The sequence below is a fragment of the Papilio polytes genome, unplaced genomic scaffold (assembly GCF_000836215.1).
Source record: "Papilio polytes unplaced genomic scaffold, Ppol_1.0 DF824169.1, whole genome shotgun sequence".
In the NCBI taxonomy this organism is placed as follows: Eukaryota; Metazoa; Arthropoda; class Insecta; order Lepidoptera; family Papilionidae; genus Papilio; species Papilio polytes.
The window spans coordinates 4,777,566-4,801,028 of NW_013525035.1; the positions used below are offsets into that span (position 1 = coordinate 4,777,566).

At 34.9% G+C, this 23,463-nt stretch overlaps 1 protein-coding gene across 1 annotated transcript in view; it reads right to left on the minus strand.

Annotated features, from left to right (window-relative positions):
• The window catches only part of LOC106111458 (NACHT and WD repeat domain-containing protein 2), a 35,975-nt gene extending 13,837 nt beyond the window's left edge, over nucleotides 1-22,138 (minus strand). The window contains exons 1-21 of the mRNA XM_013293575.1: nucleotides 21,986-22,138; nucleotides 18,722-18,810; nucleotides 13,981-14,126; nucleotides 13,098-13,272; nucleotides 12,294-12,438; nucleotides 11,524-11,749; nucleotides 10,992-11,102; nucleotides 10,198-10,373; nucleotides 8,478-8,632; nucleotides 7,761-7,964; nucleotides 7,198-7,337; nucleotides 6,723-6,834; nucleotides 6,541-6,639; nucleotides 5,643-5,812; nucleotides 5,190-5,353; nucleotides 4,454-4,617; nucleotides 3,307-3,476; nucleotides 2,640-2,859; nucleotides 1,928-2,140; nucleotides 1,617-1,677; nucleotides 1,063-1,215 (exon numbers count right to left, since the gene is read on the minus strand). Of these exons, the coding sequence (XP_013149029.1) occupies nucleotides 1,063-1,215; nucleotides 1,617-1,677; nucleotides 1,928-2,140; nucleotides 2,640-2,859; nucleotides 3,307-3,476; nucleotides 4,454-4,617; nucleotides 5,190-5,353; nucleotides 5,643-5,812; nucleotides 6,541-6,639; nucleotides 6,723-6,834; nucleotides 7,198-7,337; nucleotides 7,761-7,964; nucleotides 8,478-8,632; nucleotides 10,198-10,373; nucleotides 10,992-11,102; nucleotides 11,524-11,749; nucleotides 12,294-12,438; nucleotides 13,098-13,272; nucleotides 13,981-14,126; nucleotides 18,722-18,810; nucleotides 21,986-22,121 (3,229 nt within the window). The 5' untranslated portion in view covers nucleotides 22,122-22,138. The remainder of the gene's footprint in view (nucleotides 1-1,062; nucleotides 1,216-1,616; nucleotides 1,678-1,927; nucleotides 2,141-2,639; nucleotides 2,860-3,306; nucleotides 3,477-4,453; nucleotides 4,618-5,189; nucleotides 5,354-5,642; nucleotides 5,813-6,540; nucleotides 6,640-6,722; nucleotides 6,835-7,197; nucleotides 7,338-7,760; nucleotides 7,965-8,477; nucleotides 8,633-10,197; nucleotides 10,374-10,991; nucleotides 11,103-11,523; nucleotides 11,750-12,293; nucleotides 12,439-13,097; nucleotides 13,273-13,980; nucleotides 14,127-18,721; nucleotides 18,811-21,985) is intronic.
• Nucleotides 22,139-23,463: the final 1,325 nt, after the last annotated feature.

Sequence of the window (23,463 nt, forward strand, 5' to 3'; positions counted from 1 at the left end):
ATGAAATTAATGATAAATCTTCAAAGTTAATATCAGTACATCAATAGATGTCGCTGTTGTAAAATTGTTAGTCGATAATCATGATCCTCAACAGATGGCGTTAGAAGTAGTTTGTTACCACACAATGAATCTGCAAATTTTTATCACATTTCTTTTAATTTTTCGTTTTTCATTTCGTCTTCAATTTTTTTTTTTTATAGTGCAAACCACCCATATAAGAGCGCCGAACACTTTTTATTGCAGACAAAATCAAGTCCTATGTGTCACTTGCACTTGGAATTTTTTGTACCGTCACGTTGTCAATTTAAAGTCCTTTGTTTACACAAATTACGTTGTTTTACACTACACAATCAAGCACTCCGTGGTCTATGCACCTAAATGCTAGAAACTAACACTTTGTTTTCATTTCACTGTTCTTATTTCCTACTTTTATAATTTAAAATATACGCAGCACTCCGCATCCGATGTTTCTACTAGCGCGCCACCTAGCGTAATACGTAATTCTTGTATTATTGGTAGTTAAATATTAATTCAAATATAAAACATTACTTTTTTATGAAAATATAACAACGAAAAATATTGTATTACAAATATTTAGAATACCCTTTTGTTGGCATTTGTACTGTCCGCTATTTTTATATGTTAATATAATTTCCTAAAAAAAATGGCTAAACGAACGTTCGCTGGAACAACTACTAATATAATAAAATAGAATGAACAATTTAAATGGCCATTTCCCACTATGTGGGAACATTCCCGGGAATGCCGGAATATTCCCTGGAACTTTTCCATTGGAAATATTTCCGGGAAAGGGAATTTGGGAACGGCGCATCACTATTCCTAAGGTTCGGTCAGAATGTAACTTAAAGTGTCAGTACTTAACTACACTCAAGTGAGCGTGTACTCACACCTTTGACTAAACTATCGCACAAAAGTTTAGTCTTATTTTGGTTCCTATGAGCATATATGGAGCACACTACTCGATTTTTAGTTGTGCAACTAATCCATCGCACAACTGTTGTTCGATAGTTTGGTCAAAGGTGTGCCCCTCAAATTGGTTACAAAGTATCTCCCAAGTGACGTCATCGTATGGCGCGGTGTCAGGAGCGGAGACAGTCTGCTGCAGCTCCCCGCGCATGCTGTACTGCACCCAGGAGTGAGGGCCGAAGATGAACATGTGGTGGTTCAGCACAAACACACCGCGAACAGTTTCACCTACAAGATAGTGGAAAAGACGTACAAGAAGAACATTGCAGAGTCACTATAGTGATGTCAACATATATTAGACTAGCTGTTGCTCGTTACTTCGCCCGTGTTAAATTAAGAAAAAATATATAGTTACTTACAAATAAATTACTTTTGTAATGGTGAAAGAAATTTAAAAAAAGGCCCAGTAAAAATTTTGGATAAAACCCTAATGAGGGAAAGAGACCATTAGTTGCTACAAACATCAAGAAAGAAAGGTTGCCAAGGTTTGTAACGTCATGTCATTTTGACATTTGCTGTTGATATTATAATTTGACAAATGTAAACAATAAAATAAAATTTTCATAATTTATACGGATAAAGCCGCACGGAAACAGCTAGTGTAATTTATATAGACAATTTCATCATACCTTCATCTAAAGGATTTTCGATGGTAACGTATTCGCTTGTCAGCATATTCAAGAGCATTGACTGAAATTATTAAGAAATATAATATTACTAGTTGTTGCTCGCAACTTCGTTCGCGTGGCATTCCAAAAATAGCAAAAAAAACTATGTTATTCACTGATAAAGTAGTTTTTTAAATATGTAAAAAATCGAAATCGGTCCGGTAGTTTTTGAGTTATTTCAATACATACAAAAATACAAACCTTTCATCTTCATAACATTAGTATAAATATTAAACATCAAATGACCAAGATTTCTTAGCGAGTCAACTCACCACAGAATTATTAGTCGACGCAGCAGCCCATTTGTTATCCGGCGATAATTCCAAGTTTTGCAGAATTCCTTCCAATTGTGGACACAAATCGCGAGCCAAGTCCGAAGTAGACAAATCCCAGGAGATAACGCGGCTGGATATCGACACCACGTAGCGTTTGTCGGAGCTCAGACGAAACGCGAATACTGCGAATTGGTGACCTTCTAACGAGTACTGAAAAACAAGAACACACACTATGAAATGTAGATTTTAGTGACAATTTCGTTGAACATATTGTTTTATGCTTTAAAGCGTGTGTACACCGTTGACTAAACTCTCGCACAACTGTTGTGCGATTGTCGATTGTTTCGCAGTCAACTGTTTAGTTGTAAAACTAAAGAATGGTATAACCTTCATATTAGCACACAATTCAAGGCTATTTAAGAGTTTAAAAGTCACTTAAGACATGCTTTAGGCTATATTTCACGCGATTAAACTTAGGGGGTAAATAAATTGGAAAAAAAACCTTCATGTGAGAAAGAGATCATAAACTACAAGCTGCCAACATTAAGGAAGCAACATTATGGTAACTGTAATTTTGACATTTGCAAACTTGACAGTAAACAATAAAATAAAGTTTTTATAATTTCATGCGGATAAAGCCGCACGGGAACATCTAGTAGTCTATAAGGGTCTAGTTTACAATATAAAAGATAGTTATCTAGAAAATTACCTTCAATGGTCCTCCAGGTGTATGAAGACAGTGATGTGAAGGGAGCAACGCGCAGTGATTCTTCCCCACATCATGACACTGCTGCAGAAGAGACGCTACTGCTGGATTTTGAGAAGCTTCTGGAAGGAGTCTGCCCACCAGCTGCGGTGCCAGCATGTCAGGATATGCTCCCAGGATTGCTCCACCCAAACGGAGAGCGTCCGCTACTAACATTAGTTCCCTGGAATTGTTATAACGAAGTTTGATTAGAATAACATTTCTAGCACCTGTTCACTGATCAGAAGTGTTTTAAAATTTACATGTTGCCTTAACGATCGTCAATCTTTGAAGAAGATAGCTCTTTAAGAAGAACATGCCTTGCACACTTTTCATCTTCAGCTTTTGCCCGCGACTTCACCCGCGTGGAATTAAAAAAAAAACAAAAGCAAGTAGCCTATGTGTTCTTCCAGATTATCATCCACCTCTATTCCAAATTTCATCGATATCTGTTGAGCCGTTTAGGGCACAAACTGTAAAAAATGTCCATCCATCTAATCTTTCACAACGTGTATTATATTAACATGGTTAGGATTATTTCACCATCTATTTAAGAGTTTGTCGTTATTGTTATCACAAAGGACATAGGTTTTATAACCAGGGTTCATCTAAAATAAGGCATATATCTTACCTTACAGCGTCTTTGCTGACATGAAGTTTAGCATCTTCGAAATCCGCGAGAACTGCTTGTAGAGGACAGCAGTTTAGCTTGGCGTGTAGCCATTCGTAGTTGAACAGAACTTCAGCGTAGAGATCTGTGAACCGCTTAGACCGCACTAAATGGAAGGGGAGTTCACCAAACTGGAATAGGAAAGAAGTTAGATGCTGCAGCGAATATCAAATATCAGAGACAATGAGAGCGACGGTGTCTCAGGGGTGGAACTTGACTTGTAATCTACAGGTCTATGGTTCTAATCCCGCTGTACCAATGTGATTTTCGATATCATATGTACATAATTTACCCGACATTCATACGGTGAAGGAAAACATCGTGATGCACATATCGGCGAAGAAATTCAAAGATATGTGTGAAGTCAATCAACCCGCAGTACTGGTTGACTAAGGCCTAGTCATCCCTTACTTAGTATAGGCTCTGAGATTCTTAGTGGGGACGTATAGTGAGCTAGTGATGAGATGCTTAATTGTGATTTATTAGAAGTCTACACTAAGGGACTGTCATGACTACGCTTAGTGTTGTATTCATTGAACCATATAAGACACAGTAAAAACATTTTTACTCCAATCATTTAGGAAGTATGTAATGCTTGTTCTGAATAATTAAACTGTACAGCATGTTCAAGTTTTAAATAATGCCCATATACAGTAAGTAGCAGAAATGTGGTTCTAATTTTAATCGCTAATGTTTATGGAACAAGAATTAATTAAAGATTATTCAGATTTCTGTTGTGTTAGCGAATAATCAAGGTAATAATCAGCGATATCTCCTTTAATGTTGTATTGCTACCGATTTTCAATGTCAATTGGTTAGCTGTTTATAAGTCTACCTTTTGTTTGTCTGTTTTCTTTTTGGCTGACTTCCCTAAAGAAGGAGGTACTCAATTCGTCTGTATGTTATTTTTTCTGTGTGTTACGGCATAACTTCGCCGCTAGTGGACCGATTTCTATAATTCTTTTTTATGCGAAAGGTAATACTTGCAGGTGGGTCCCATTTCTTTGTTTGATTTTTTATATCAATCGTGGGTTGATTTTGATTATTTTGTTATTCGTCATTTGAATTATTCATAAATTTCAACATTAAAGCCATATTTTCAGTTTACCTTCCTCAAATTGTATCGCTTCGAAGAACCGTCTGCTGAAGTAAAGACCAAGGGCTGCAGAGGAACCTTTCTATCAGCCACCCCCTCCTTGTCAGCCAAGTTGAACCTGTGTCGCTGGATTTCAGTGTATTTGAAGGGTTTCGGTATACCACCGCCCCAAATACCTGCAAGAAATTAGCCGAAGCTTAGCTATCGGAGATTTTGCAAGAAATGTCTCAATTTTAACCAAAAATTATACAAATAACTAATTTCTATTGTTTTCTTACTAATATTAAAATGCGAACGTTTAGATGGATGGATGTTTGTTAGTAGTTTGTAGCCTTAACGGCTAAACGGATGACGATGAAATTTGGTATAGATGTAGAGGATAGTCTGGAAGAACACATAAGCTACTCACTTTTGATTTTTTTATTTCCACGCGGACGGAGTCGCGGACGAAAGCTAGTTAGCTGTAATTGCTGGGTCGCTTAAGTTATCACTTATTTTATCATTACCTAGTGATTAGCTTCAACTATGTTTCAAGGGAAATCTCAAGTTACATAGTTTGGAAACGTATATCATGAAGTTATCGAAACAAAAACACTATCGAATGATTAAAAGTAGCTGGAAAACCATAAACAACTTATACTTTATTAAATAAGCATGGGTTTGTATTTCAGTATATTTAGACAGGTCTATTGCTCTATTCAAAGACATGAAATGGTACAAATTGCACAAGCATTAATAAAAAACTCACCTAAATAATAATCAGCAATCATAGAATGGAAATACATCGCCATGTTCATGTTTTTAAAATACCTCTCTCTAGCAGTATCCCTGAACTGTCTGTGATACCAATTCATAACAGAAACACCATCTGCTTCCCTCTCAGATAAGTAATTAGGAAGATCGTTGCGGATTCTGTAAAAACAATTGTAAATCAACTGAAAGGTATAAAAAAAGAATTCCTATCTTGGAGTAGTGTAAAAAGACCGTGAAATATGAAATATGTAAAAGGACAGAAGTGTGTTTTTTATTAAAAATCCTGCTTCCGAAGGACCAAACCTCAAATATTGACTCAATACAATAAAAAGATAAAGCGAAGAAAAATGTGTAAGAAGGGTTTGAATTCAGGTATGAGGGCTGATAGTAATATGGAAGAGTAGAACGTATATAAAAGCGCAGGAAGTTATTCCTTTGGTATCATTACCTTGTCCACAATAATGGAGGTATCCTTCTAACTGGTGGTAAGTGGTATTGGTACACATCATCAAGAACCTTGTCATCCAATGAGATGAGGTCTTCTAACTCAGTCTCAGAAAGACCACTTCTAGCTGCAGTGATATATGCTAATGCATGGAATACTAACAGACGACCGTGCTGAAACACAAACAATAACATCACAATGTACAAAAATATACCCTCTTTTGTTCCTAAAATCAGTTAGATAAGTATATTTTGGATAGATGTTTCAAAAGTATATAACTTTAAACTGTCGTGGTTTTTACAAATATAATGTTCGTAAGACACAAGTGCCTGGAATCCAGTAATCCGCTATTACTACAAAACTAGACAGCAGCCAATTTCAAGTAAGCGTACAAGTGTGGACACCGTGGGTATAGTTTGTCGACAGAAAATAGCTAGTGTGGACTTTAGTGAAAACGAAGACAATACTAGTAGTAATCGCCGTATCAGGAAAAAAGTAGACCGATATGGCTTTGTGTAACTTTTTTTTCACACTACCGCATCATTACAGTGAGCCCGTGAACATGGCGCATGTAACTGTGCCGAAATATCGGGAGCTAAAACAATTCAATCGTGATAAGAAACCCGTATCTTACGAACTTTATGTTTCAAAAGTAGCCAGAATTACAAAGCAACTCATTAGACTAAATTGTCGCACAACTGTTTAGTCTCGCTTTGATTCCTATGAGTGTATATAGAGCACACTACTCGATTTTTAGTTGTGCAACTAAACAGTTGACTGCGAAACAATCGACAATCGCACAACAGTTGTGCGATAGTTTTAATAATACGCCACTGGCAATAATTGATGCAATCTTTGTATTGCATAATTAAATGGTTAATTTAGTATCTACTAAAATTACCTGCTTCTCAATTCGTTCAAATAGCATCATGATAGAATCCATAACTGTAGAAGCGAGATGAGTGTCCTGAGGTTTGGTATAGCTTCGCCATCTGCAGACCTACAAATGTTACCTAAATATATTCCTTATCAAGAAGATCATAAGGACTTAAATAGCTAATATTTTAGGACTTATATTCATACCTCAGCAAACACCAATTTTACGAATATAGGCAGAGAACATTGACCAATCGCGTTGGATACAAGTCGCCATTGGTAGTTGGTTAAGTCTCTGGCTGCTGATGCCATCCATAATCTAAGGGAATATCACAAACTAGAAGTAAACACATATTTAAAAAATAATGCAAAATCTAGAAAGAACGCGATACATTGAGTTTTTGGCCAGTGTCGTATAGTTTTTTTTAAATTAGCAGATGAAAGTTGAGAAGCAAAAAGTTAGCATTATGGGCATGTTATGCGACGAGAAGATGGGGAAATAAAGCAAAAAAGCAGATTGAATTTGGATGGCTACAAAGAAGATCAAAGAAAGTGTAGGCTGTGTTAAAGAGGATATACTTAAGGGAGTGAATTCAGAGACGGCTGATAGAGTATGGACGCAGCACTGTGCCGACCCCTTAGGGACAATTTCAAGTTAATGTATGTGGACATAGTAACTTACTTAAGAACTTGCATTGCAAGATCTTCTCCCAGAGCTTTGACTTCTAAGAAATTGTCTTCAGAATCTATCATACGTCGCAGCACATCATATTCTTTTGATACTTCTGGATTAGCTTCTTCGCAAGCGCATGTTACAATGATCTGTAATTTATATTAAAAGGTGAAAGGGCCACCAAAAATAACTAAAATAGCAAAGCGACGGTTCCCCCTAAACAATCGCATTTTCGAGTTGTCGCCATCATTTCATCAACAGAAGATAAAATTTCCCCTATCTATATTTCCCCTACTTCTAAATCCCCTTCAAAATCCCTTACGCTTCACGGTCTTTCCATGTAATAAAGAGGTGGAAAGGAGAAGAGAATTTAAATTAGGACTCCATCACACAATAGCAAAAAATCGTTTTTGTTTTGTTTATCGAAAACTTTACTTGCAACATTTACATCTTTATGCTCAATATCAACTTCCATAGCAGTTGTATGAATTCTATTGTCATCTCTTTCATTACAATTAAAAAAACAGAGACAACAATACGTCAATGTGTCACTGGAATCGAAACCTAATTACCTTGCAATGAGGTGGTAATCTCGTTGGCAGCCAGGATACTTTATTATTCTCTGTGCCTATCCCTGTTAGTTGGTCTACTGAGTCGAGGAACAATAGTAATGGTTGCTGCTGGGAAGCCATCGTTAGGAGCTGCTTAAAATGAGCCGTCAGCGGCACTAAATCATCCGGAATACTCTCAAATGGTAATGCGAAATTGTATGAAATCTGTGGTAAAAAAAATCATAGTTATCTTCTGCTGAGATGTTCCCGTGTCCCCACATGAAATTATAAAACTTTATTTGATTGTTTACATTCGTAAAACTTTCAATTAAAAATGTCTAAACATAAATGACGACGGCCTTTGACATTAGATAACAATTATCGTAACCATGGCAACACCTTGCATCCTAGATGTTAGCTTGTAGTTTTTGGTTTCTTTCCCACATGGTTTCCAATTTAATTACCCCCAAAGTGTAATAGCTTGAAAATATATAGACTAAAGCGTCTTATACGTGTAAGACTTTTTAAGAAAAAAAAATCAAAAATATACTGTGTTTTCCGACATCCTACATAACTCAGTAGTGTGTGTTTACGCTTAATAATATAAATAGAAAAAGAAGAAAGAAAAAAGAGAAGAAGATAGAACAGATAGATAAGTTGTTAATATTTCTTGTGGAATCAGTTTTAATAATCGTGTTGTTTTAATGTTATAGGTGTTTGTTACTAATTTATATTTACCTGTTGACAAATCGATATTAAAGTCGGTGTAAGAGCGCTGGAGTCAGGAGTAGTTCCGAGGAACCTGATCACATTGGTTGGTCGAACTTCAGCGAACCAAGTGGCCAACGACATCGCTGAACTCTTCGCTAGAAGACTGGTTTTTCCACAACCACCTAGAAATTTAAATACCTTGATTATTGGTATGTACCAACAGATGTCCGTAAGGTGAAATGCGACACATTTGAAATACTATGTGATTCTTTTTTCTTTAATTTTATTAATACTAGCTTTCGGTCGCGACTCCGTTCGCATGGAATTAGAAAAATAAAAGTAGCTCTATGTTCTATCTTCTTCTCTTTTTTCTTTCTTCTTTTTCTATTTATATTATTAAGCGTAAACACACACTACTGAGTTATGTAGGATGTCGGAAAACACAGTATATTTTTTATTTTTTTTTTTCTTAAAAAGCCCTACACTTATGAAACTCTTTAGTCTATATATTTTTAAGTTTTTCACTTAGATGTAGAGGGTAGTCTGGAAGAACACATAGGCTATAATATATATAACTATGTGTTCTTCCAGACTACCCTCTACATCTATGCTTTTTATCAAGATCCGTCCGAAAAGTTAGGCTATAAACTCTAACAAGCATAAATCCGTGCAAATTTTCGCATTTATCATATCAGTAAGAAGTAAGATTGAATTGAATTGCATCTTAAGAGTAATTTGAAAGTGTCCTGGTAAAAATTGACAGGACTAAATAATCTGATTCTTGTTAATGTAGATTGTGTATTTAGAGGTTCATCATCATCATCATCACCAGCTCACTATACGTCCCCACCGAGGGGCTCGGAGCCTACCCTAATATGGGGTGACTAGGCCATAGTCAACCACGCTGGCCAAGTGCGGGTTGGTTGACTTCACACATATCTTTGAATTTCTTCGCCGATATGTGCAGGCATCACGATGTTTTCCTTCACCGTAAGAACGTCGGGTAAATTATGTACATATGAAAATTCGAAAAATCGAAAATCACATTGGTACATGGCGGCGGGATTCGAACCCAAGACCTGTAGATTACAAGTCAAGTGTTCAAACCACTGAGCCACCGACGCTCCATAATCTAATTTAGAGGTTATTCATAGTTATTAAGATTATTATAGTACGAGCTGTTGCTCGCGACTTTGTTAGCGTGGAATTAAAAAAAAAATTAAAAGTTGTTCTTCTTTCTTAACCCTACAGCCCTTTGTAGGCCTTGGCTTGATCAAGCAATTTGTTTTACTTCGGTTTATTAGTGGCTATCTAAATCTATACTACAATAAAGCGTAATCACACACTTCTTTGTTGCCTAAGATGTCAGCAATTACAGCATATTTTTGAATAATTATCTTTTAATAAAAAGCCCTACACTTAGGTCACGCTTTAGGCTATATATTTTCACGCCATTAAACTTAGGAGGTAAATATTTTGGATAAAAACCCTAATGTGGTAAAGGGGCCATACGATACGAGCTGCCAACATCAAGAAGCAAGATTGCTATAGTAAGGTAATTGGTATTTTGACATTTGCAATTGAGAATTTGATAAATGTATACAATAAAATAAAGTTTTTAATTTCATGCAAATGAAGCCGCACGGGAACAGCTAGTTTCAAATTTTTAAAATCAACCCAGTAGTTTTTGAGTTATTTCGATACATACAAAATTACAAATCTTTTTTACAATATTAGTATAGATTACCTTCTCCATAAAGCACTAGAGGTTTATCAGAGCTGTTCTTCATGTAGTTCTCGATGAAGAGCAGATCATCTTCTCGACCATGGAAGACCTTCACGGAGTTGTTGCAAGCGTGGAGATGCTGTAAGATCTCAGTCACTATCTGACCCTGGGCACTGCTGTCTTCTTTGCGCATTGCCCTGTAAATATTGTTAAAAGAAATAGGAATTTCACTTGATTCAATAGTGTTACATTGACATAAGTTTTAACGGAGTAAACTCGAGTTATGTAGTTCGGAAACGTATTGAAGTTGTCGAAGCAAAAACGCTAACGAATAGTTAAATATAGTTGGGGAACTAGCCATTATTGATGTTATAATTCGTAATATCTTATCGTTCTTAGTACTGTTTAGCAATTGGGGTTAATAATTAAAATATCGGTTGTTTTGACCATCAAATTATTATATTTTGACTAGCTTTCGTCCGAGACTACGTCCGTGTGGAATTAAAAAACAAAAGTGAGGAGCCCATATGTTCTTCCGGACTATACTGTACATAGCCAAATGTAATTTTTCTTTATAACATAAGATAGCAAACGAACAAGCGGTCACCTGAATCCACCGAAATGGAAAGTGACCGCTGCCCATAAACATCCGCAATCATTGACTATCTACCCTTCATTGACGAAGGAGGAGACGCACATAAAGAGGACATTTCCTACGCGTCTCCTCCACCGTCAAATCCATTAATTAAGATCTGTTCAGCAGTTTAGGCTACAGACTCTAACATCCATCTGAACTTTCGTATTTATAATATTACCTGTCGACTAGTTTAATTATGTTCTTGTAGAAGTGAGCGATGAAGTGGTTCAGATATTCTCCATGTGTCTCAGTCTCCAGACCTTCACGGCCTATCCATTCAACGGTATATCTGAAAATATATTGCCTATTGAAGATCCTTTAAAATCATTGATAATTTTAGAAGAGCTTAGCAAAAGCATTACAATAGAGTATATAAGAGGAAGTTTGAGAGTATCCCTAGTGGTAGAGAAATTAAGAAGTGAAAGGTTAGCATGGTATGGGAATCCCATGTAACAAGAAGGACGTTAGTTATGAGTGTACCTCGGCAGAGGTAGACGTAGAAAGAGATGGACTGTGTGAAAGGTGACATTATCAAGAAGGGAGTGACTGAGATGACGTATGAGAGAGTTATGTGGAGGACAAAAACCCGGAGCGTCCTACGGGAGACGACCAAAAGCATTACAGGCAAAGATATCTTATAGTAAATCTTTACTAATATGTTTCCTATAGTGACCTGACTGTGAGTGTGTCGAAGCATCCCTAATACTTACTTTTGTATGTTAGTTGTTTCAATTTTTTCTGGTAATCTAACATCTCTGAGATCAGCAAGTAATTTAGAAGCCTCCGCGTCCAAGCTTCTATTCAGGATATCAACATAGTTGCTTGCCTTTTTGAGATTTTGTAAGTTAATATTGTTGATGTACCGAACATAGGCTAAGCAATGATTTTTAGTGTTTTTCACGTTTAATATTCCGTTGATTACTTCACGTTCAGTTACTGAAAATATAAATATTAACTAGTTATTGCTCGCGTCTTCGTACGCTAAATTGTAATAAATATAGCCTATGTTAGTGAAAAGTTTTGGTGAGAGAATTTTTGAAATTGCCCCAGTAGTTTTTTTAAAGATGAATACATAAAAAAATATAAAGTTTACATCTTTATCAATACTAATATAAAGAGGAAAGATTTCTATTTTTGTATGTACTGAAATAACCAACAACTACTGGTCCGATTATAAAAATTCTTTCACCATTAAAAAGCTACGTTATCAGTTAACAACATAGGCTGCATTTTTATTATTTTAATTTCACACGAGGTCACCAGCAACATCTAGTAATATTAGTAATATTTGTGATATTAGTTAGGGATAATATTGTATAATAATTATGTAATTTAAAAAAAATGTCAATATCATTAAATAAATAAAGACTGGTACCCAAATTCTTTGATCCCAACACGTTAGGGGTACGAGGGGGCAGCATAGGGGCGCCCAAAAAAAAGATACCTAGAAGTCATATGTATAAATATTCTGTCAACTTACCCGACATGAAGTAATTGTGCATAGTATCTTTGTCGATTTTCCCAGCATTGTAGAGCTGTTGTGATGCCTTGCGGAACAACTTCTGCATCTTGCAGAGTGTGTCCCACCAGACTGCCTGGTCTTCTGCTTGGAGCTTTGGAACTCTCTGGAACATTCAAAGAAAACATTCTATTATATCTTAACACATCACTATACTTCGATATTGGAAATAAACAGAACAAATTGTTTTGTTTTTTTAAGAAATCACTCAGCACATGTCCGATCTTCCATTATAACCATGCTAAAGATACCTATGTTACAATATCTATGTTAAAATACAAAGCTATGTTTTCACTATTTATTAGCCAGTCATTTCCTCAAAGGCCGGCAACGCTGTAGTTCAACTTATGTTGCGGATATCCATGGGCGTTGTTGACCACCTTGGTGTTCACGCCGCTTCTTTGCCCAATTTATTATATAAAAAAATCAAGGCTATATCAAAAATCTGTAATTTTAAAAGCAAAGATATTCGAGAAATATATACTCGTAGACTAGTCTCAGTGCTACCAGAGGACCAAATATAGTCCCTTTATCTGATGAGAGAAGGATGGGAAGGGATGGATTTGACGCTAGAGGAGACGCATAGGGAGGGGAAATATCCTTCATGTGTTCCACTGTCTGTTAAGGATTGGCAACGCATACACTATTATAAATGTTTATGGGCAGTTGCCAATTTGGCGGATTGAGATGGCCGCTTGCTCTTTTGCCACCTTTGGATATAAAAAAATAAACAACATATTTTCATCTTTCATTCCTCTAACTTACCTTGTTATTAAAATTGACCAGTATAGATGAAATTGGTTGCAGTACTGACACTGGTGGTACTGCGTTTGAATCCTTCTTGTACCAAGTATCCAGCAGGATAACATCAACTCCGCCGGCCGCCAATTCATCTCTCAGCATTTGGAGTTCCGAGGACAGCACGTAAGTTGGTATGGGCCTGAAGGTATACAATTATTGCTTTTTAAATGTGACATTAAAAATGAATTCTAACCTGCTAATCTGTGAGACACGTCAACCTCAGAGAAGACAGGAAATGGGTAACAGAAGAAGACTAGATTTGTTGTCTTCAGACTCATCAGACTGTGGAATTATCGACAGACGTAATTCCTTCGATTGCGTCTTCACGTAGTTCAATTTAGGTGGAATCGTGGTCAAGCGCTGGTTTATGATAAAAAATGTTCTGTGTGATCATATCGTAATCGAACGAGCTAGCTATTCTTCCAGCTATTAATAATGGGTTTCTGAACTACTTTTAACCATTCGATATCGCTTATGCTTCGATAAACTATTCGATACTCCAGAGACACGTAGGTTAACCTAACACTATCCAATCACTAGGTACATTTTACTAATCTTACTAATATTATAAATGCGAAAGTTTAGATGGATGGATGGATGTTTGTTAGAATTTTGTAGCCTAAACTGCTGAACGCATCTCGATGAAATTTGGCACAGATGTAAAGTCTGGAAGAACACATAGGCTACTTAGTTTTTTTTATTCCACGCGGACGAAGTTGCTGGCGAAAGCTAGTATAAAATAATTAGAAACTTCAGAAACACAGCATAAGATACAAATTTCCGTGAATTAATCAAACCAAAAATGAGGAAATGATTACTGCAGATCTAACTTCATAATTGTAATTACCTGTAACCATACTTCTGTCCGAGGAACACGACAAAATTGGGCCCCATAGATAACCTTTGGCAGTTCTTAATCTCACGCATGCAAAGCTCTGTGGTCATATGGTCGTCGGTGGCTTCGTCACGTACGCCCCAACGCATATCCACCACCTGCAGATGTAACGTTACTTTTTTTTATAACATAAGGTGACAAACGAGCTAGTGGTCTGAATCCATCGAAATGGAAAGCGACCGCTGCCCATAAACATCCGCAATTGCAGATGCGTTGCCTACCCTTAACTGACGGAGAAGACGCACAGAAAGAGATTTCCCCCTTCCTATGCGTCTCCACCGTCAAATCCAATTTTCCTTCCTATCCTTCCCTCTTATGGAAAGGGTGGAAATTGACTAAAATTAGGCACCACACTCATCAGACGTATTACTATAAAAAAAATAGAAAATTAAAAATTCTTTATGGATCCATAACAGTTTTGTACAGTTAGTGGGATTCTGTCTCCTGAGCTAGCAATAACTGTGTTCCAGCAAGGCCCTTCTTTTAACGTTACTATTATGCTTTACTAGTGTTTGGACAGTATAAAAGGGGTTACAAAGTTGTGCGCAAACCTGAAACTAACTGTTGTGCGATTGTCGATTGTTTCGCAGCCAATTCAACTGTTCAGTTGCATAACTAAAAGTCGAGTAACCTCCATATAAGCTTATAGGAATCAGAGCGCGACTAAACCTGCGATAGTTTAGTCAAAAATTGCACACTACTAGCAGATATTCGTATTTTGTATAATCAAGTCAATTTGTAGTCTTTCATATATATATATATATATATATATATATATATATATAATACATACGCTATTTAAACTGTAATCTACATTAATATAGCTAATATAATATACTGATATAGCATTTATAGCTGAGCGAGGAACCAATCCAGTCATCATTGCAACGCTAATTTTAAATATTTCTTTTTTTTTTCATTTCATGAGTTACGTTTCTCATTATTTCGTGTTTAATTACTTTTTTGATTCATAGATTCGTAGTGTTGACAAGGATTAAACATTTTTTTTATTTAATATTATAAAGAGGAAAGATTTAAATAACTCAGAAACTAAGGGGCCGATTTTAAAAATTCTTACACTATTAAAAAGCTACGTTATCGCTGAGTATTAGGCTTTTAATTTCACGTGGAGGAAGTCGCGAGCAATAGCTAGTTAAAAACATACTTTAATATAAGAGAGAATATTCTTTTTAAGGTTAACTGAATTATTCAATTTTTAACCCGAACTATTTTTTACAAGCATAATTTTTGCGTAAACTGTAGCAAGCCTATTCAAATTCCATTTTGTTTACACTTACAATTTTAGCTACTTACTTCTAAACACCAGTCAGCGTAAGAGCACGCCTCGTGTTGGCCGGAGTGTAAACATTTACTAAAACACCCGGCGTTACGCGCTATTTCAGTCGACGGAAACATAACCACATGCAACCGAATACCTATTTTAAATTTACTACCTATTGAATATACGTGGTATAATTTGTACCGTTTTTAATTATTGCTTGTTATATAGGGTTAAAAATAATTGAACTATTTGAATTACGAGTAACAATTAGACATTTGTGGACAAGTGAAATGAACAAAGTATGATTGTAGCAGGACTTGTAGTAAAATTCAATTGAAACGACAATTTTTTTAATGTCATCTAAAAAATCTTAAATTTTTTAATCTTTTGTTTTGTTGCACATTTTTCTACATATGTTCATAAACACAATAAATTACCACACCACTTTTTTCTTATCACATTTTTCCGTTTCGCGCCTAAATCTCTCTTTGCTTTTTTATAATCTTTTTAATTTGTCTTGTTTTGGATTGTCAGTGGCCAGTGTTAACATAAAAAATATTACCTAAATAAATTATAATTGTACAAATCTCATTCTTATAAATTACGTTACTATTTTAAATGAATATGTTTTTGTTTTTAAATTATATTGCTGCGGCTATTTTATTAGCGCCATCTAGTGACCAATATTGATTGACCAAATTATCACATTATAAATGCGTATAGATGTATGTTAGAGTTTGTAGCCTAAACTACTGAAAGGATTTTGATGAAATTTGTCATAGATGTAGAGGTTAAGTCAGAATGCTTTTGTTTATTTTAGTAGACAATAAATGGCCCTCAGAGCCTAATGTAAACGTTGAATATTTATTTTAATTAAAAGAATTCATCATAAAATGTATTATTCTATCCGTTTTCCTCGGAACTTCATCCGCCGACTTATTTTCCTAATCCGCTTTTAAATTTTATGTTTTCCGCTGACCGAATTTGTATCTTTCGTTTAAAAGATGTGGATTATATTAAATCTTACTTCTTACTAACCTTACTAATATTATAAATGCGAAAGTTTAGATGGATGTTTGTTTGTTTGTAGCCTAAACGACTGAACGGATCTCGATGAAATTTGGAAAAGACGTAGAGGATAGCCTGGAAGAACACATAGGCTCACTTTTGTTTTTTTTAATACCACGCGGACGGAGTCGCGGATGAAAGCTAGTTAATTTCATAAATATATAAAGTAGCCCGTGTCTTTGTCTACGAAAAATAATGAAAGTCGTTTAGTTTTATATTTTCTTTAACAAATTATTTACCTTTGACTTTTTTAGAAAAAAGATTATTAACTCTTAAATGCATATTGTTGCCTTTACAAACAGAAATGTAGTTTTAATTGAAACCAGGATTTTTAACTTATTTTTCCTTGAAGCTGTGAGTTAAATCCTATATTGAATTATTTATTTCATAATTAAATAAAAAAAAAATGCTTTTTAAGGGTTTTTAATAATTAAGTTAATCTAGCGTGACTGTCCCACTACTGGTACAGATAGCTTAAAAATGACGTCACTGTCAGATGTAATAAAATCCCATATTTCCGTCGCATTGTTACAGGATTGTTATCAGATATTGTACTAATTAGTGGGACAGGCCCTGAAGGTTTTTAAAAGCACTTTAAAAAAAGTCTAATACACACTAAACAATTTGATTTTACATCAAAATAATACAGAATTATTATTATAATATAGCGTACTGAAATATACAGAAAACATATCTATAAAAGTATATTTTCTTTTCACAATAATAAAAATAATCTCTCGATATTTCAAACGACTCGACTCGACTTTTTTAACGATTACTTAGAAATGTTTTCGTAGATTGATTTCAAGTAAATGTCTGTCTTCTTTAATCTATGATATAAAATACTTGGAAAGGAATTAAATAAACATTTTTTCTTTTGAAATACAAAAATACATCTATACTATTATAATAAAGGGTAAACACACACTTCTTTGTTGCCTAAGATGTCAGCAATTATAGCATAGTTTTGAAAAATATTTTTTTAATAAAAAGCTCTACACTTACGTCACGCTTTAGGCTATTATTTTCACGCCATTAAACTTAGGGGGTAAACATTTTGGATAAAAACCCTAATGTGGGACAGAGACCATAAGTTGCTGCCAACATCAAGAAAGCAAAATTGCCATAGTAAGGTAATTTGGTATTAGTAAAAAAATACGTTACGTTAGTTTTATTATAGTAACTAGCTTTCGCCCGCGACTCCTTCCGCGTGGAATAAATAAAAAATAAAAGTGTGTAGCCTATGTGTTCTTCCACACTATCCTTCACATATGTACTAAATTTCATCGAAATCCGTTCAGCCGTTTAAGCTACAAACTCTAACAAACATCCATCTAAACTTTCGCATTTATAATATTAGTATGATTAAGATATTAAAATTAAGATTAATAAGATTGCCTCATGTTTATTGTCTCTAAGTAAAAATTTTAATTTTGCATGCATTTTCACCTGTCTGTGAACATAAAGGTGCTGTTATAATTGTTATACAGGGTGTTGTTTTCTGTAATAAAATATTATAATCGACAAGTTTTACAATATAAATAACGGTTGTACAGTTATTTTTACAAGATAATTGCTCTTATATTCTGGACTGATGCATTTTGTGATTAAACAAAGATTTTTATCTAAAGAAATGTTTGAATATTCTTAAACAAGTTCCCTTAGTTCTAAAGATTTACAAAGTTTGTACACTAATGGCTATTTTCATCAACTACCCAAGTAATAAAGGTTCCTTAAGCTCATTTGAAACTAAACTATCGCACAACTGTTTTGTCTTGCTTGCTATAATGGAAGTTACACTACTCGTCTTTTTGTGCAACTTAACAGTTGAATTGGCTGCGAAACAATCGACAATCGCACAATAGTCATACGACATTTGAGTCAAAGGGGTGTATTTTGCATGAAAACATGGATTACAGCCAACCCTGCTCTTTAAAGAACCCCAGAAGTTATCTATACTTCTATACTATTATAATAAAACGTAAACACACACTTCTTTGTTACCTAAGATGTCAGCACTTACTGCATATTTTTAAATAATTCTTTTTCTAATAAAAATACCTACATTTACGTCACGCTTTTGGCTACATATTTTCACGCCATTAAACTTAGGGGTTAATATTTTGGATAAAAACCCTAATGTGGGAAAGAGACCATAAGTTGCTACCAACATAAAAAGCAAGGTTGTCATCAGGTCATTTTGACTTTTGTAATTGATAATTTGACAAATGTAAACAATAAAATAAAATTTTCATAATGTCACGCGGATGAAGTCGCACGGGAACAGCTAGTATATAATAAACATTATATTAACTACGTTTATTTTTGTTAAATATTACACACCTGAAACTCCAAGCCATGCTTTTCTCTGCAGTAATCTTTTATTCTCGGATAACACTTCGACATCAATGTGTTTCTTTCCATAGCCGTGTCTGAAAGACAAAATTACAAATCAGGATAATCGGGGAAACTGGCAGTAATCCATAAAAGCTACAATAGTTTAAACATGTTAAAACGATTACGACAAACAAAAACCAATACAACGCTTTTAAATGGATTATTCCCAACCATCACCCCGCTCTGTCCCCACGTGACACCAAAAATTCATCCGTCCCACCTTTTAGTCCTACTATCACCAATAAGGTGACAGATGGAACCATTATAAAATGAAATAAGTTCCAACCGTCCCCTCATCGCAAAAGGTGGGACGGATGTGTTTTTATTGTCTGTCTCCACGTACGAACAGAGCGGGGAGACGGTTGGGAATAATGCTTATAAATGTGTCTGTACGAAAATAATCGGTGAGACACGGCTAGGTTCTTTTTATTATTATCCCTTCGTTTGCATTTACTGCTATCTAATAAGTATTTGTAGTTGGTTTGTCTGGTTGCAATGAGCAAGGCATTTTTCCTAAGTATTTCACTGCGGATTTCCGCGACTGTACTTACAGCGACAACCGTTTTACGATAGACGACAAAACGACCTAGCATTACATGTAGGAGACCTAATTTTAAGTGAGCAGTTTAATTTACTTATAACTTTGGTCCGCATAGAATTTAAAAAAAATGTGTATCCTATGTGTTCTTCCAGACTATCCTCTACATCTATACCAAATTTCATTGAAATCCGTTTAGTAGTTTAGGCTACAAACTCTAACAAAAATCCATCTAATCTCTAAAGGCATAGATGTAGATAGTCTGGAAGAACAGATAGGCCAGTTTTGTTTTTAAACTCCACAAGAGTAAAAGCTAGTGTTTCTAAAACAGTATTCTTTGCCAGTTATAAAAATGGTTTAATTAATTCCACTGCAGTGACTTGAATTGTGTTTAATCATAATTACAATAACGGAGTACATAAACCACGGTTGCTGCAGTTGCGTGCAACGTTCACAGGGCGTTCGTAGCTACGGAAATAAATTTCCTGTTAAGTAAAACTTGTTAATGTTAGTTATACTTAATAGTGTTTATTGTTTAAGAAACTTAACTATAGTGTGTCTAAATAATTTAGATTAGTTTGACAATTCACTTCAAATTTAGTAGGGATGGGTTGTGTAAAATCAGTCATGAATCTTATCGATTTTCGATTTTTATTCTTATAGAAGTTGGAATCGATAGATTTATAGTTATAATTTATTTAAAAAAACACTGTTTTCTCAAATTAATAATGACTATAACAGATAATGAGAGTAAATAAATGTTTTTTACTACTACAGCCGTACGTAATCGAATTGGATTTCGCTATTATTTCTGTCTTGGCTAAATTCTCTACACTATAATCAATACTAGAATTGTCCTCTAAATTAGTTAATAAGAAAATAATAATTTTAGTTGAGTTCGATAATTATTTAAACCGAATATCGATAGTTCATAATTGTTCCCTATGCGTGTTTGTTTGGTCACTACGATACTATAGTATGGTTAATCAAAGAGATTCAAAAACTATATAGAGAAGGCATATTAACTATGAAACCTTTTCACATTATATATTTTTTACAGTTTACATTTTATTTAAAAGTTAAGTTTATTTTAAACTAGCTTTTACCCGCGACTCCTTCCGCGTAGAATACAAAAACAAAAATATGTAGCCTAATGTGTTTTTCCAGACTATCCTCTACATCTATACCTAATTTTATTGAAAACCGTTCAGCCGTTTACGCTACAAACTCTAACAAACATCCATCTAAACTTTCGCATTTATAATATTAGTATGAAAAAGATGGAGCTTATTAAAATTGTTTTATTACAAGGACACTAGATGGCACTAAACTTGACAACTAATATAGTACCTTTCAGAGAAAGTACCGGTGAAAAAATGGTCACCGCCTCTTCTGTATATTTTATATGTTCTTGCCATATACATGAAAATAAAAATCAGCTCGTCTTCATTCGGAGCGGTTTGTAGAATTCAATACCGAAGATAGATTACAAGGTAACGATCTTACTGTGGGCGTGTATGTCGGATATAATGAAATAACAATTACGTAACATTAGGAACACTATCCTTAGTTTACCACCATCTTAATTGATAACTTCACAACACACTCGAATTGCAAACATTTACAAAGATTAACTTATTGATTTTATAATAACAAAGCGCATCACCACCATTCACAACTGTCATCAGTCATTCTATCGTCGTCTTGACATCTGTCATGCGATGCACATTCAGCCAGTACTCAAAATTATTAGCTGCCAGTTACTTTAATCGTTCAAAGAGTATCAATCATTTCGCCCCGTTGTATCTTACTTCTTACTAATATTATAAATGCAAAAGTTTAGATGGATGGATGGATGGATGTTAGCGTTTGTAGCCTAAACGGCTGACCGGATCTCCATGAAAATTGGCACAGGTTTAAAGCATATCTGAAAGAACACATAGGCTACTTTTTATCCCGGGAGTAATAACGGTTTCCGTGGGATTCATTAATTTAGTTTTTTAATGTTTACTCGATCATTCTGCAACGGTTCAACATATCTTATTGAAATTTGGCACAGATATAAAACAAAGTCTGGAGTAAACATTAGATAAGGTTCATTTCCGAGAAATGTCCGGTTCCCGAGGGATACGTAGCTTTTTGTTATTTGTATAGTTCGTATGTTTTCTAATACCACGCGGACGAAGTCGCGGGCAACAGCTCGTCTATTAATATCGCAAAGAGCGCTTTCAGTAAAGGCATAAATTAAATTTGGAAACGTTCGCACTATCAGATAGTTGTTAATTAAAAGTTGCCTTGAATCCCCCCTATTACTCCCCTCGTTACCTTCGAACTGGGGGGTGAGGATTACGTAACAACATTAATCAAATATCTCTGCGAGTTTTGAAAGTTAGTTTACGTATGGGAATTGTTACGTTATGTAATACGTTACTAATATTAAAGTTTATTCTCGCTTTATTCCTGACCTTATATGGAGGACATTACTCGATTTTTAGTTGTGCAACTAAACAGTTGACTGCAAAACAATCGACAATCGCACAACAGTTGTGCGATATTTAAGTCAAGTTTTCTTATAGCTTAATAAAACTCTTCTCCCTTTTTTGGAAAGTCGGTTAAAAATAATTAATAGAACACTGTCACTTTAAAACTTAAAAAAAAATAATTATCTTCACCAGTGAATGTAGAGCTGGTGAAAATCCTCACTATCTTCGAGCTGACAGGTGGCAGCAGCTTCAAAGACCCTCCGAAGATCAGGTCTACTGTACGATCGTCCATGATGACTGTAAAAAAAACAATAATTATACACATAAAAAGTACCTTTATTTTTCAGTTAACTAAACAAAGATCACGAAAACGAAAACCACGAAAGTTTAAAATTATATGGAACTAGCTGTTCCCGTGCGGCCTCATCGCATGAAATCATGAAAATTTTATTTTATTGTTTACATTTGTGAAATACATTTGTGAAAAACCAATACCAAATGTCAAAATGACATGACATTACAAACCAATACAACCTTGCATCTTTGATGTTGGCAGCAACTTATGGTCTCTTTCCCACATTAGGATTTTTATCCAAAATATTTACCCCTAAGTTTAATGGCGTGAAAATATACAGCTTAAAGCGTGACGTAAGTGTAGGGCTTTTTATTAAAGAAAGAATTATTCAAAAATATGCTGTAATTGCTGACATCTTAGGCAACAAAGAAGTGTGTGTTTACGCTATATTATAATAGTATAGAAGTATAGATAACATAGGTTATTTAGTTTTTTTTTATTCGATTTCGCGATACATATAAAATTCTAAAATCAAATACTAATATTGTACATATCTAGAATTTAACTTGAATCTGTAGATTACAAAACCAGTGCTTAACCTGCGCTATCTACATTCTAAGACCTAGGAAATGTTAGCTCCAAGCGATAACACAAATATTGCATAGTAATTTGTCTATTTCCCTTGATTGGTGGAAGTTTGTGGCGGTTGGAAATTGACTGGATTTTGCAATACAAACTATTAAATGATTCTAAAATATTCCATAGCATTTTGAGCAAGCAGCCACCAGAAGTCGCCGAAATATTGAAGTAACTAATTCCAATAGACATCCACAATTGCAGATGCGTTGCCTACCAATAATCGAAGGAGGAGGAGACGCACATAAAGACATTTCCCTCTCCGTAATTAGGTCTAGGCTAGTTAAGCCTTCGTCACGCACACTCATCAGACTAAACGAGGAATTGAAGCAATTCACATCTGTTTTTTGTGGTCGTAATATTGCACCATTCATGTAGCAGGTATTGTTGCTGGTTACCACTGTTAAAATGGTAGGTTTTTTAAAGAGACTAGACAAAATTCATATTATAAAAATTAGATAACATTCTTACCAAAAATAAACTAATACAACCTTTACGAGTAATATTTAATAAAACATTATCAGAGTAATGAAATAGATAAGATACCCGAATTACAAAATATGTAACTAAAAGCGCGTGCACTGAATAAACTATCGCACAACTGTTTAGTCTCGCTTTTCTAAGAGCTTATAAGGCGCAGACTACTCGATTTTTAGTTGTGCAACTAAACAGTTGAATTGGCTGCGAAACAATCGACAATCGCACAATACTTGTGCGTTAGTTTAGTCAAAGGTGC